Below are 16,329 nucleotides of genomic sequence, written 5' to 3' on the forward strand. Positions count from 1 at the left end.
ATGTGAGAAGGGGAAGGAGGGTTTCATTCTTTTAATCGCTGAAGGGATAAATCAGTCACCTTTCTTTGTATTTTATAAAGATCTGAAACAGGTTGCTGGCATTATGCATGACCACTGAATCCTGGACCTCTCTCAGAAGACTCATGTGCACCTTCACAAGGTCCTGGTACAATACAGATCATCAAAATATTAGGCAAAAGATAAATGACACAGTGATTCAAGCAAAAATCGGCGTTAGAGGTGTTTGTGACTCACTGGTATATTGATGAACACTCTTTCAATCTCCACACTGGACAGTGACTGTCCCAGAGGCTTCATAAAGAACTGTGGGTGGAGAAAATAAAAACAGTTGCTATGGATAAGCTAATGCACACAATAAAGTCATATTGCAATATAATCAATCTTTGTGGAATTTTACCTTGTTTTGATCATAGGAACTATAATAAAAAATGTTGTATATTCATACTAAGATTTCAAATAAATGAACACGTTTTAATGATGATTTTTGAACATTTAATAAGGAATATTATTATAACAAATAAATAAATAAACTACAATTAAGCTTTATTACATATATAATGTAAAATATAATGATTATTTAATCCGCTATGTTAATTGACCATGGTTTTATTATAGCTACTACAATTAACATGTTGTATATTCATACTAATATTAAAAATTAAACTAATAAAATATGGATAATTTTATTATTAATACATAAATTGTACTACTACTGCTACTACTAATAATAATAATATGTAAATAAATAAATATATTACAAAATAATGATACACTGTGGAAATTGACCATGATTTTACTGTAGTAACTACAATAGAAATGTTGAATATTTATAATAAGATTTAAAATAAACATTAATAATAATAATAATTTAAGTTATAGTTTCTAAATGTGTTTTTCAAGCATTTTCAAAACTGGACATTGTTTTCAGAATCTTTGTCATTTAATTTTTTTTTATGTTTTAATTTTATGATAAGGCAACTGTAACAATAACTAGTATTATATAGGATTTCCATTGTATATTGCCAGCAGCAATGGATATCATGGTAAAATATTGCATAGTAAGTTAAATCTAAACATGGTATGATTGATTTAACGAATGATTCATCCATGATTTGACCTGTGGTTACTGTGGTTTTTATACAAATGATGTGTTCATTACATCTAGCAGACACTTGACAGATCTCATACACTGCATTAAAGCTATAATATTACAGCAGGTCTGACTGTGCAGTTCTAAAGAGGCCTCACCTTCTCTATGGAGTCCAGCGTCTCTGTGTATTTCTCCTCAGTCTGCTTGATTTCCATCAGACAACAGCTTCTGACGTCCGTCTCGGCCTGTTTCTGTAGTTACAGCAGCACGAGAGTGAAACAGAGAGCGTTTTATGACTTGCAACCTAAAGCATGTTTATATACACTGTATAAAGCCTTTCAGTGAACTCACCTGCGGTTGTACCAGTTCAACCTTCATCAGGTCTTCATACACCTCTCCTCCCTCATCATCATCATACACACAGTCATAGAGATCTTCCTCATCCTCAACACCATTCTCACTGAGACACACAGACCAATGACATTTAGAGCTTCTCCAAAGGTTTTAGTTTAGTATATACAATTACTATCTGACTACAGTTAGTTTACAGTAAGCAGAAAGAAATAGATGGACGCTGAAACACAAAACCCCAAGAGGACATCAAGATATGTTCAAATGCTTCAGCATATTCAGTATGCTGGAGAAAAAAAGACTTCTTCTAGAAACTGCAGGATAATGTTTCCCTCTTCTAAATGAAACACACGGTTTTCAGCTACAGCACAAGCATGAGCCAAGAGACATTCTAGCTGAGTCAGGCTTTAAAATCACTCAGATATGTTCTCCAGATGGGTGTAAAAGAGAACAACAGAGAGACAAACTGTGTTGATTTCTTTTCCTAACCATGACAGGGATAAAATCGTACAGGCACATCACCCTCCAGGGAAAAGCACTCAACAAACACATTTCATATGAACAAACCATCACATGCGGAAAACAACCCTCTGCTAGAGGGCCTTGTTTATGTGTGGCTAAGAAACAGATGTGATGAGGTCAAACCAAAACATAGTGACAGCAGCATCGATATTTGCGAAGCATAATATCAAATCCTCTAGCTTGTCATATGAGGAGAACAAACATTTATGTTGATGCTACTTGTCAGCCTACTCAAAGGCCTGTTACTTCGCTTTTATTGCTCAGAAGCAATAGTTATCGGTGACTAGATATAGATTGTTAACTGAAAATAAGGCTGGAATAAAATCAAATATAAGTAGAATAAATCTGTGATCTCATATGCAGGAGTGAAATGTAGTGCACTCATAATCGAGAGATCAAGAGAGTATTACAGCTCTTAAATTCAACTTAAGAGTGCCACTTTCTGACATGTAAAGACACAGTATATTATAAAGACTTAGACTAAGAAAAAAACGAAGTATTTTTAAAACATATGTAAGTGAGTGCATCTATAAGTAGGACAGTAGGACATGTTAACCTCAGCCTGAGGCTATATCTAACAGAGAGACTGCAGTGAGCCAAAGGTTAAACTATCAGGAGGAAGAGAAACACTGGAAGCAGAAATATTACTCACTCTATCAGATCCTCTAGATGGTTATAAATTTCTTCATCCTCAACACTCTCTTCTGTGGGAAACGGCCTAGAATAGAAAGAGAGAGAGGCAGAGAGAGCGATAAAATATGAATTTTTTATGCCACTTAAAATAGGTATAATTATTCATTTCTTCTTTTTCAAATACCTTATTCCAGTCTGCTGTGCAATGTATGTATGAGAGAGTTTGGACAGTGTGTCCATAACCTTAGGGAAAAATAGAAGAAAAATAATGATTATTTATTAAGTAAGGGATGGTATTATAATCAGACAGTTAGCATTGTTAACTACACTGCTGCTTACTAAATAAATGGACGTGAAATATTGTTTAAAGCGGAAAATATATTACATGAGAAGAATGAGACAATATGAAACTACCAGAGATTTGCAAGATATTCACCGACTGGGACTGTAATAAATTATGCAGTTTATAAAAAATTATCTGACCACCAAATTTCAACATTATCAATTGGAATTAAGCCATGTAAAAATTTATATTTATATATATATATAGCATGAACATAAAATGTGATGCATCAGTAACACAGTCATTTATATGCATTTAAATATGAATAGGCCTATTTATTTTCATTATAAAATAACCATAAATTATTATAAATGAAATTTGTTTGTAAATGTTAATGGTGAAAGACATGATATACAAAGATTTAAACTCATCGTCTTTAGTTTTGAAAAAAAAAAAACAGCACCTCAACATTAGAACCAGCAGAGGTCACTGTGCATCAATTAAATTTATCTTGTATGCTCTGTTATCACCAAGAGTGTTCAAGCTAATAAACAACTCTTCATATCATTAAAATCAACACTTCCTGATCAGGTCATGCACAGGTGTGCATCCAAATGCAAACAGACACAAACCTGGTCAAACAATTATATGTAGCTACAATTATAGCACAGTCAAAAATCACCAGCTGACACTAAAACATCAAATCTGTGCCTTTTTTAGAATGCATAATTTTCAGCTTTATTCAGATTTCCATATCTATGATGAGCACATGGGTAATTTGTGCATTTGAACTCGTAGCGCCTGGGGAAGATGTGTTCAGAAATCAAGAAAGATGCTCATCTTGTCTTTCTAGACTCAGTCTTTCAAAGAGATCTGATCCAACTCATTTGACCTTTTATGCAACCAGCCTGGCACGTTAAGGGGAAATAACTTATTATAATCAATCTGCATTGTTGGGGAACCAGTCAGTATGGCCTTTTAGGAACAAATGTGTCCATTTTGAACCTGAAAACCTTCACTTTCTGTGCATTTCCCACAAGAAAAACAAATATAAAAAGGCCTTACATTTTGTAATCAATATGTTTTAATGGTTGAACCTTTACTATTTTCTTTCTTCAGTGAAAAACAAAAGCAGAAGTTTAAAGGAAATCAGAAATAAATTGGAAAAATTTAGCTTTACATCACTTGCTCTCCGTTAATTCATCTACAATGAATGGGTGCCGTCAGAATGAGAGTCTAAACAGCTGATTAAAAGCATCACAATAATCCACATAAGTCCAGAAGCCATGGTTTAAAGTTGAATTGCCTTAATGATGGATTTGTTTATTACAAACAAAAAACATAAACTGACGGACTGGAGCCTTGTGAATTACTTTTGGATTATTATTGTGATGTTTTTATCAGCTGTTTGGACTCTCATCCTGCCGGCACCCATTCACTGCAGAGGAGCCATTGGTGAGAAAGTAATGCTAAATTTCTCCAAATCTGTCTAAACAAGAAAACAAACTGTAAATCTAAATATTGGATCTTCATCTAAATCTTAAAAAATGTTCACAATGTTCTTTTGCAATGAAATCTAATGGTGACCTGGGGCTTTCAAGTTCCAAAAATGACAAAAAGTACCACAAAAGTGGCATAAAAGTAGTTCATATGACCAATACACTACTTTCCAAGTCTTCTGAAATTACACAATAGATTTTAAGCAACGTGGACTATTTTTTATGGTTTTTAATGGTGTTTTTTTTTTGTTGATTGACAGCCTACATTCAGTTTTATTGTATGCAAAAGAGCAGCACAAACATCCCGTTTAACGTTTCTTTTTTTGCTTTACAAGAAAATAAAATCATACAAGCTTGTAAGAAGATAATGGTGTTTTTCTTCCTATCACCTCACCCAAAAACACACGTTGGCGGCATATGAAACTGTCTATCTGTTCGTTCATGTCATATACGTTCTGTTTGGGAAAATCTCGGCTGGGATTTCCACCCTCCCACCCTCATATCTGCACCTTGCTATATTGTAACACTTATGCTTCAGAAAGTAAATTACGCGATTTGTATTCAAGCCTATCACAGTATGTTCCAACAGGTTTGACAGTAAACACGCTGAAAATGTAGTGTTACAACCTTTCACTGTGTTTCTCATTAACAGCACAAAACAGGAAGACCAAAAATGGGGCTGGTGTAAACTAAGCAATGGTTACTTTCATTTTCAAGAGGTAATAGAACATCAGGCCATCTCTCGGCATTAAAAATAGCACAGAGCTTTTTATGACTTTTTAAAAGTGCCTGACATGCTTCTTTTAGAAAAGGGAAGATGCATTGGGAATTTAAGGCGGATGGACCATCAAAATAGAACAAAAATATAAAACACAGAGGGAAAAGCCCCTTTATTTCCAGGATCGAATTGCATCTATAAGGGCTTTGAAGAAGAGGAAAAGGATGGAACTGTTTCTAACAGGTGGTGTGTGCTTCAAAGACCCCCATGTAAACCCAGCAAAAGTGAGTCAGGGTTATCCTCAGACTGTTTCCTGAGGATAACAATAACTGTGGGAATGTTTCTCTCTGCGAATATTTAAGCGGTTGTCTCTGAAATACAATTGCTCTGTTTCTTTAAAAAGTGTAAATGAAAGTTTTTTTTTTTTTTGGTTGGTTTGCAGATGCAGATTCACTGAAGTGACAGAAAAAAGATTTCGGTATGACTCTTTAAGTGTGCTAAGTGAGTCTGTTGGAGTCCAGTTTCATATTCTAAAAAACATTGTGGCTTTTCTCCTATTTATAATTCAGCACACAAAGATTTCATGAGAACAGAGAAATGAGAGAGAAAATGTATTCAGTCATTTTTCGCATAAATTTTTAATCTGATTAAATTAGATAACAAGTTCCTTAAAAACATGTTAATATTAAAAACTATTTAGCATTTATGGGTCTTAAAAATGAAAATATAATATATAAAATATATTTTAAAATATATAAAACATTTTCATGTATTATTAGATCAGATTAGATATTTATTCATGTCTTAAGCCATGTTTTAATAGTCTAATTATTACATTAATTTAATATTAAATTAAAATAAGAATATATGAACTGATGTGTAGAGGCTACACAATAAATGGCATGAAATATTGATTAGAGGAATATTCATAATACATGAGAAGAAAGCGAGAAAGAGACAAGAAGAATCTACTACAGATTTTTGCCGACTGGGTCAATGATCACTTATACAATTCAGTGGTCATTACACAAAAATCTATTTAGTAAGTAGCATTATTCACTTTTTAGGTCCTAGTCAGTGAAAAAAGGTGCTTAACCTAGAAAATATAGCCTGTCAGCATTAGAGGGTTAGACTAAATGCTATATTATTATATTAAGACATTATGTGGAACATGTCTAAACACAGATTGATTTAGAGTGTTTAAAACTAGACTAGGTCATTTTAAAAGCAAATGATACCATATTTGAGAAAAGTGCCACCCATATATCATCTCCCATCTATCATCAAAGTGCAAGTGCATGTTTCCTGTCTGTCTCTTGTCTTGTCTTTATCTGTCTCAAGATAAAGATGTCTCAAGTACAGAGCTTGACACAGATCAGATTGTCCTAGTCTGGCATCAGCAGCCTACAAGGTCACTGGCAAGATCCGTTCAAACACACTTGCAGGTGTACAGACACACAAATGCACGCACAGATGCACAAGTACAAACACTTTCATATTTACTGGAAAGCCAATTAATATGCAAATATTAGGCAAGTATTTAAAGCTATCTAAAGCATAAGAAGCACCCACACATGAAGTGTGTGTGTGGAACAGGCAGTGGGAGGAATATTTGGATGCTTTATTTCTACAATAGTCCTGTCTGAGTAAGACAATTAATATGCAAAACGTAACAAACAGTAAAGTTTATTTGCAATAAATAAAAGAAATAAAAAAATTATCATTCACTCTGGATGCTCTGTCTATTTAATGTATTTTGCGGTACTCCATGTAGTTTTATGATTACTCATTTACAGAATGCATTTACGTGTGCATCATTTTTGAATCACTCTTGGACTTTGCAACCAGTTAATTAAAAAATACTCATGCTCATGTTTCAACTTATTGATTTATCAAGATCAATATTTCAGGTTAAAATGTATATGAATGCAAATGGGAAGAGTGGAGCATGGCGTTAGCAACACTAAATTGTTCTGACTTATTTTAAATGTATTTTAAATTGTTAAATACAATTTTAATAGTAACTAATTTAAATTATAAAACGAACAACAAAAATATGTTTTTAGGGCCTTTGAAATATGTTTTATTATTTTACATTGTATTTTATTTTTCATAAATTTTGTGGTTTTGTTTTGATTTTTCAGGATTCAATCAAAAAGCATGAATAATCAATTCATGAGACTACAGCAACTTAATAATTTCTAAAAAAAAAAAAAAAAAAATTCAATAATAGGGCCCTTTGTATTAATAATATTTTTTTTCTAACATTCTGTATTATGTGTTTTAACTTTTCTAGATTTATGATTTAATGCAAATTTATCATCAAAACCGGTGTAAATCAAATGAAGACATAAAACATTAAATATTTAATCCGATAAAATGAAGTAGACAGATCAGTGCCATTGATTTTCATCCATATCTCTGTCTTTTGCTATTCAAAATTTCTGCCATTCTAAATATAGCAATTTTGATTCGTGTTCAGCACTACTTTTGATTTATCCATCCAAAATTCTAAATTCCATGACAGTTTTTATCCACAATTCTGTCCACATTTTCCACACCACAGAAATCATAGGGCCTTGTACTATGTATAGATTGAATGCACAATTCAGTTTGCTTTTAACTAATGCATAATCATAAATGTTAGTCATCTTTAAGTCTGCTTTAAACTGCTATATTCTGTGCTTTTCTACGTTTACATTATTACAAGACAAAAACTCAAACCTCAACCAATAACCATCCTCACTGCATTCTGATTTAGAATAAAATCATGCATAAAATAATGCAAGGTTTTTTTTTCAGACTGAAACATCTTGAATCGAATCTCGAAACTTGTTTATATTATGAAAAATACTTCAGCCTTTTCATAACAGTTTTATCTTTCACATAAAACACAGACCTCCTGTGTTAAAAACAGTGCACATCTCTATTCCCTGAAACTGTTATCCATAATGACACTGTACTGTACTGTAAGAGTGAATGTTTAATTATGAGCCTCAGTCAGATGTTAAAGTCCCCCAGCAGCCTTTGTGGTCTATTTCTGTGTCTCTGTCTAAAAGCAGACAAGCATTGTTTCATATAGACTCAACTAAGAGACCATTATGGCTCACCGACTTTTATAGCCACTCTTTTATCTCTCCCTCTTTGCGGTTTTCCTGAAGCCACGTTCTTGAAGCGTTCCTTACTTTTAGATTCAAGATCAGTGCTTATGGATCACTGGAGCTTAATATAATGCCATCCAGAGATCTCAGAGGAACTCTGACTGACACTGGTATGGAAGCTGTTTATAGGGTCCCATGACTATCAAGGTGATATATAACATGACAATGAAATGAATTTTTCATCCAGTTATAATTTTTACAATTTTTATGCAGATTAATTATTCATTTTACTCATCAATTCTTTCATGGCTGTACCGTAATTAAAGCAGAGCTCAGACACAATACAATACAGCCTTATAAATAAATCCACAGCAGCTGAAAGCAGAATACACTTACAGATGTTTTAACCTGAGGAATGACATGACCAGCCAGAAAGAGGGGTCTGTAATGACTGAAAATTATTTGTCATTTGCATATTTAAAAACACTCATTTGTTTAACTCCATTTATAGATATTCGGGCCATAAACAGAGAGACAGCTTTCTTCAACACTCATTGTCCACAGCCCTCAAAGCGTACACGGAAAGTTCCCATTCAAAATGTGTGCTTTCCACAAAAAAAAAAAAAACAGTGGAATAGATATAACACTAAAATGAACTTTCTGACTCAATGATCAAGTCAGATTTGTTCATATTTACAGCATTTCATCACTTGCACTCTAACTCTGCAGTGAATGGGTGCCGTCAGAATGAGAGTCCAAACAGCACAATAAACTTGTGAAGCAAAAAGCTGCGTGTTTGTAACAAATAAACCAATCATTAAGACTTTTTAAATTCAAACCGTTGCTTCTGCCTAAAATACAAACCCTCTACATAATATTGCCTTCTTTAGTGAAAAAAAGCCATCTTGACTGACTCAGGACAGAAATATGCACAGATCAAACACAGTTATAAAAAAATTTAAAATAATATCATTCGAAACAGTGGATTTTGATGTGAGAGGACAACAGGGGATTGACTTTTTCACTAAAGGAAGCATCATTATGGATTATGGTGTTTTGGCCAGAAGTGACAGCTTAAAGTTATGTCTGAATGATAGATTTGTTTCTTACAAACACACATATTTTCACTTCATTAACTGATGGACTGGATGTTATTGTGATGTTTTTATCAGCTGTTTGGGCTCTAATTCTGACGGCACCCATTCACTACAGAGGATTAATTGGTAAGTAAGTGATAATACTAAATTCCTTCAAATCTGTTCCGATAAACTCATCTTCATCTTGGATGGCTTAACAGTGTGCACATTTTGAGTGATCTATTCCTTTAAAGGGGGGTACAATGGTGCTTTATGTATTTAGAGTTGTTCACAGTGTTAAAAAGATGGATTCTCATGCTAAACATGGCCAAAGTTGTAAAGAATAATTTGGACAAATGACAGAGAATTTCTGTGCTGAAAATCTTACTTCTGGGTTGGTACAAGTTTCAGCTGTTTTTTTTTTTTTTCGATCGTGGATCTAACGACTTAGACGAGAACGGAACTCCTTATATGAGCATTTTTTTTACATCAGAAAAGCGCACCCGCGCACACGTCCACCAGAGGAGAGCGAGACCACGCACCTCAACGCGCTTCATCGTGAAATCGTCGGCAGCGCTGCATAGAATTTGCTTGAGAATGTCTCCAGTGGATGCAGTTTGTTTTTCCGGAGCAGCAACGGAGTGTAGCAAGTGCGTTTGTGTGTCCTTGTCATTTCAGTGACGAATGTTTTATAAACAAGGCCCAAGTCGATGCTGTATTTGCACATTGTTGGCTATTAAAACATGGAGCAGTCCCAGAGATAAAAGACCCCATTCATGTAAGCACAACTGCATCAGATTTCTGTATTTTGTTGGAAATCAGCACATAAGTGAATATGTGTTAATGTAAACAACACGAAACATCAGTATTATAGGAGCTCCAGGAGCTCAGCTTTTTCCAGAGAGAATCGGAAATCTGTATTTTTCTTTTATAAATATGATAAAACTAAAGACATTTTGGATATATGAAGGATGCAGTACTACTCTATAGGTACTCAAGATTAACATGAGATTAGGTGAAACTGTGTATGTTATGTACCTTTTAAGATTTAGCATTTTATATAACCTTTTGTTCCACAAAAGAAATAAAAACTTCTGCCTTTTTTCATACTGATCCAATTCCCAACAGTCCATCTGAACATCTGCAGATCGATTCCTGAGCAAGACAAAAACATAAACATCACGAACAGGATGAAATTTACTTTCTGGCCTTTAAGACTGTGTTTGCAATACCACAGTTTTTGGCCAGTTCATCCTAATCTCTACGCCAATCTTCTAGGAGATAAAAAACAAATGTGGAACCATATTCACAACAAGTCCTGAGTAATATTGTGCTGAAAACCCCAACGCTAACACTGATCTAAGCCAGGTGGGTCCCACTTGAGAGGAAACAGCTGCTTTTATGACCTACATAATGATCTCAGCTCATTGCTGTTCTTCGTATGAAAAATTCTAATTTTCTTGTAACGTGAATCAGATTTAAACAGTATTTCATATCAGACAGCACACGTTAGTCATAATAGGGAACCTCACAAACTCAAGATCTTTATCAGAACATGAAAATGATAACTTGAAAACAGTATTTCTCAGTGTTTCACATCCAACTGAAACTCCTCTGTAATTCCTCAACCATAAGGAAACACACAGCTTCTCCAACACTCACACACTGCCCACACATCCGAGAGGATTAGTCCTCCTGCGCCCCGAGAGCCGACATCCTTCAGCTTTGACAAAAATAGGAACGTTATTTAAAATATTCAAAGCAAGTGGAATCTCAACTGAATGTCACCTGATGACGAAATGGAATCAAAGGAGTGGTGTACAACCTGTCTTGTGTTCGCTTCTGCTTTGATGACATCACTGTGCTCTTGATAAAAATGAGACACATTCGTTCTAAATTTCTTCAGACAGTGTGAACCCTGGATTACTAGTCCATGGTCATTAATTGCAATGCATTGCATTGTGTCGTGTTTTAGGGTTGAATAAAATGTCCGTAAACTTAATTTAAGTTTACAGACATTTTCTTCAATGTACTAGTAATTTTATGTCAGGACATTATTTGGTTATTTATGGATTATTGTTATTTATTTATTTTTTACACTGTGATGCTAATTATATGCATTTAATTTCAATTTTATCAATAGGATAAACAAAGGTTTGCAGTTGATTTAAAAAAAAAGTGAAGACTTACATGTTTCACTGAATTATGTAACAAATAATCACATATATCAATATTTGGAGCCCATAAACAATTGTATTGTAAAGTATATTATGTGGTTAATAAACAATATCACCGTATTTGGAAGATTCACAAATGAAAAACAACAACAACACGTTGACGAGTGTGATATTAATTTTAAACAACTTTAAAATTGAGTAACCTAAATTTAAAATTGAAGTTTACTTTGTTTTGAGTAAATGATTCATCCTGAATAAATCAGTGTTTTTGAACAAACTGTTTCAGTTGAGCAAATGATTCAATGACTAACTAATCACTCAATGATAAAGGCACAGAGAAATTATATAGTTGGAATCACTTTCAAAACGATTTTTTTCAGCTGATGAAAGATAAAAACATTGGCAGCTAATCAGAATCCATCCTGCTATCATGAGCTGGAGTTATGAAGCTATGCTGAAATATTGCGTGTATGTATTATCATCCATATACTGCAGACTCAAAACTAAAAGATCCTAAAAAATCTGTTCCTGGCTCGCGTGCTTATGAAAGTTTTACTGGAGGACTCAAAGCAAAAAGGCCTTGGGAGGACATCTTTTCTAAAGCACACAGCTTTGAGCTTCACTGAAGCTGGTGGGATTCAAACAGATGGCTCGGGGTGCACAGGAAAACAAAAATATCTCTAATTGGCTTTAAAAATGACACCTTCAGTATAAAGCCTCTCAATACCATGCTTCCAAAGATCAAACATCTCATAACAGCTCCAAGCACCATTCGGCTTTTGTGTTTTCATACCAAGCGCCCACTACAGACTGAAAAAAATCAGTCGTTGCAGCCAACTTTGAAAAGATAGAGAGTGTGCAGCTTGAACATGATGTGTAAATAGGACACTAAAGTGCTACAAAGTGTTTGATGTTTGCAGATCTGTACACAGGACCCTCAGCGGTTATGAGGAGAATGTTAGACGCGCTCTGCAAAAAGCCCCATCTGTAACAGCGCTGACCACAGCAAGGAACCCAGCACACCAAAACACACACCTGCCTTTCATCTTCTCCGTGAGAACCACCGGAGGGAAAACAAGCAGATTTAGCCATTCTGATTTTCAGGATGTTTCTAGAACATTAATTATGAAAAGAAAAAATGGATTGCAAGATTTAAACTCAGAGAAAAAATACAAAAATTATGATATGTAATCTTAGAATTCTGAGAAAAAATGGATATAAAAACTATAAAAAATAGTTATTACCTTTTTTATTTTTTATTTCATGGTGGCAAAAATCTTAGAATTATAAGACAGAAAGTCTGAATTGTGTGAAAAACATCAATTCTGATTTTAAATCTTGCAACTCTGTTCATATCTTGTGGTTCAGACTTTTTTCACAGAATTGCAAAAGTCAGAATTGTGAGATAAAAAGTCACAATTAACTTTTTTTTTTTTTTTATTAAGAAGCGGAAACAGGTTTCCATATAGAGAAATATTGAGTAAAACATGTTTTTCATTACATTAAAGGCAGTGTGAAAGTAATCTAGTCCAATTTTTCAAGAGCCATTTTCATCCAATGACAGTAGATGTGTTAAAGGGTCTTGGTCTCAGGAAGGGTTTGGTGTTTAAACACACACCCTCCCCCTCCATCATGGGGCCTCAGGAGTCGACCACAGGAAGCATGAGTAAGCTCGCAACTCAACCTTCAGGGAACGCCACGTATTAAGAGGTCGACAAGTCAGGAAAGAGGAAGTGTGAATGCTTTCCAGCAGTTAACAGCTCTCTGCACGAGGGCATGTGACTCTGTGAATGGGGTTAGACAGCCAAGCAGACTGAAACACAGACAGACAGACAGACAGACAGAGACAGCCAAACAACCAGGAGTTCAGCTTCTGCCAGAGGCCTGATGAAACCACTGCATTTGTGGACTCTTCTGCACACATAGATATGCACAATGTATACGGAAATATGTATATTTAAATAAATACGTATATATATTTTCTACATACATACATATATATATATATATATATATATATATATATATATATATATATATATATGAAGCAGAGACAGCTAATATAGAAGCTGATTAAAAAGCATTTGTTTTTAGTTTTACTTTGTGTGTGTACCTTACATTCCTAACAGTTTATAAATGATAGAAATTATATAAGAATAAAGATTTTTAAAATCAAAAAATGCTGAGGGTAGTTTAGGGTAAGGAAACAGAAAAAAATATAGTTTACAGAATAAAGCAAAATACAGAATAAAAACTTTTATGTCTTGTGTGTGTGTGTGTGTTTGCACTTTTGATTTTTGTTTCCACATATACACATATTAGTATTTGGTTGCACTTTCATACAGTATCTTTCCTATGAGATCCAAATACAATACAATATGTGCTGCTAGAATTGCCCTATTCTTGGCACAGTTCAGGGAGAGTGTGGAGATCATCAATGCGTGTCTTTCTAAAGACCCTCGAGGAGAGTCAGAGCACTTGACACACGCCTCCTCGTATGGTGTGTGTGTGTGCTGTGTTCTCATTCTGAGAGCCCAACACTTCACATCACTGCATACTCTCGACTAACAGCAGATGTCAGATGCTTTAGTTCCTCTCAAAGAGCTCTGACACATCCCAACATTACACCCCTCAGGCCTGAACTGCTTCTAACACCCAACTAAACAATGATTCCTGGGTACCATCATTCAGAGTAACATATCTTACACTCTGTGGTGTGATTACATGGCCTGTAGCACCTGCTAACACCTGCACTCGTTTCCAATACAGTCTGTTGTTAGCATATGTTGCTAAGCTAACATTTTACTCTGACAGGCACGAACTGTCAATTTCAATTAGACAGAACTAGTTTTTTGACATATTTATAATTACAACTTATCTTATTTTTTTCACAGAGTTTGTTCTATCTGCAAAGGTTACAACCTTGTATTTGCTAATAATTTTAGTGTCAACTTCTGAAGCATCTTACACATCAGAATCCGGGGTTACCTTAATATAGGCAGCACACTAGGTTTTGACAGACAGACAGACCACCACCACCCCCCTCACATTCTGCAACAACATCCAATTAGCATCCATTATTGAAAAACCTTGTCACTCGATACTCGATAAAAGCCACATCCGCTCATAAACAAGGGCCTTGAAGGGCACTTCATCTTGCACATGTTTGCATGTCTATATTTATAGGCTTAATTGTGCATTCATTGTTCATATAATGATAAAATGTAGTAAAGACAGAGACAAATAAAGAAAGAGAGACAAGCTGGCAAAGTGAGAGCAGCTATTGATTGCTGTCTTTATCCTTAGTAGCAGTGATATATTTAACTATGGAAATCCAATAGCAGGACAGATGCTCTGCACTTTGTCTCCTACTGAGTGACTTTCTGGCCTTCTTCTCTATCCTCCAAAGCCCACAGGCACTTGACATTTGTACAACTCATAGATCTAATCATGTTATTAATCAATTATGGTGCTAAATATGATCCATCTTCACTTCAGTAACAGTGACAATTTATAAGCAACAACGCTTATACAAGAATCCATGAGATGACCTGATGACTCTTCCGACACAGTTTCTTAGGAATTTCTGTGACTTCACCACACCAGCTCAAGGTTTTACTGAACTAACTAACATTTAGCAGAACTTCACCCATCTGTATTCAGTGGATCTGAGATGACAAGTCAGCCTGCATGTGCACTAAAATGCAGAAGCAAATATCTAATACATGTATGTCACATTTGAACTTACTTCCATTGGTTTGTCAGCAGAATGTGGCTCAGAATAGAACAGACATGCTGATTATAAAATCACAGGACTGATGTATCAATAACATCATGGGACATGAGTATAATGCCGTAATCGAATTCTCAGCTATGACATCAAATTTAAGTACCTAAAAATCTAATCTTGTCCAAATAACTTTCTTCATGAAACAAATACTAACTTTCTAATGTTTCTGAGCTAGATTAGAAGCAGAAAAACACCTTTTTTTTTCAATTCCAAACCACATTTATCTTAATAACTACTATTGATTTTGCATTTAATCATTTATATGTGATATATAATTGTCCATGAAGGCCATAAACTCCTTATATTCAGATAAAATGAACCAAAAAAATGCTTAACTGAAAAGTCAAAATTATTAAATCCCCATGAGAAATATTGAAAACTAATGCAATACAGAAATTGCTAAGTTAAGACACTGGACAGCAAAATGCTCACTGGGATAGGAGGTACTGTATATATATATATATATATATTGCTGAAATAATATGTCCTAATTAACCATTTAGTAAAGATTTCTGCTCTGATTGGTAGATAAAAAGCATCAGATGAATAGATGAGACAGGAAGCTATAAACTAGAGATGGATGAATAAGAAAGCAGGAGGTTTATGAATGGATTGATTTAGTTGAGCTGTCACTGTGGCTGTAAACGTACAGACACATTGGTCAAGCTAACAGCCCTGCAGCTCTAAAGCTTATTACTGGAGAGCAATCGTTACCATCTATCAGTCAGAGAGAAATACGTCATCACAACAGGCAACCCCAACACCACTGTACCAACACCACAAAGAAACAGAGATGAACATAATCATAAATCATTTTATTTTTCACATTTTAAATACAATTTATTAGAATACAAATGCAATTAATTTTATATTAAAGACACAAATTTTTATATTAATACTCTTATAAAGTACCATTTAAATCCATAATATTCAAAGTGCACTAAACACACACAGACACGTTTTCAAGCCTATTTTAAGTATATATTTATATTATTTTACACATTATGTTTTTATAAAATATGATTCCATTTATACATTTATAAATAAATGTAATAAAAAAAAAAAATT

General features: G+C 34.3%; 1 protein-coding gene across 1 annotated transcript in view; it reads right to left on the minus strand.

Moving 5' to 3' along the window:
• LOC132115643 (guanine nucleotide exchange factor VAV3-like) overlaps window positions 1-16,329 on the minus strand; it is a 61,543-nt gene that overhangs the window by 32,535 nt on the left and 12,679 nt on the right. The window contains exons 3-8 of the mRNA XM_059524054.1: window positions 2,802-2,860; window positions 2,637-2,702; window positions 1,463-1,571; window positions 1,270-1,362; window positions 256-324; window positions 60-163 (exon numbers count right to left, since the gene is read on the minus strand). Of these exons, the coding sequence (XP_059380037.1) occupies window positions 60-163; window positions 256-324; window positions 1,270-1,362; window positions 1,463-1,571; window positions 2,637-2,702; window positions 2,802-2,860 (500 nt within the window). The remainder of the gene's footprint in view (window positions 1-59; window positions 164-255; window positions 325-1,269; window positions 1,363-1,462; window positions 1,572-2,636; window positions 2,703-2,801; window positions 2,861-16,329) is intronic.

Source organism: Carassius carassius, chromosome 35, assembly GCF_963082965.1.
Source record: "Carassius carassius chromosome 35, fCarCar2.1, whole genome shotgun sequence".
In the NCBI taxonomy this organism is placed as follows: domain Eukaryota; kingdom Metazoa; phylum Chordata; class Actinopteri; order Cypriniformes; family Cyprinidae; genus Carassius; species Carassius carassius.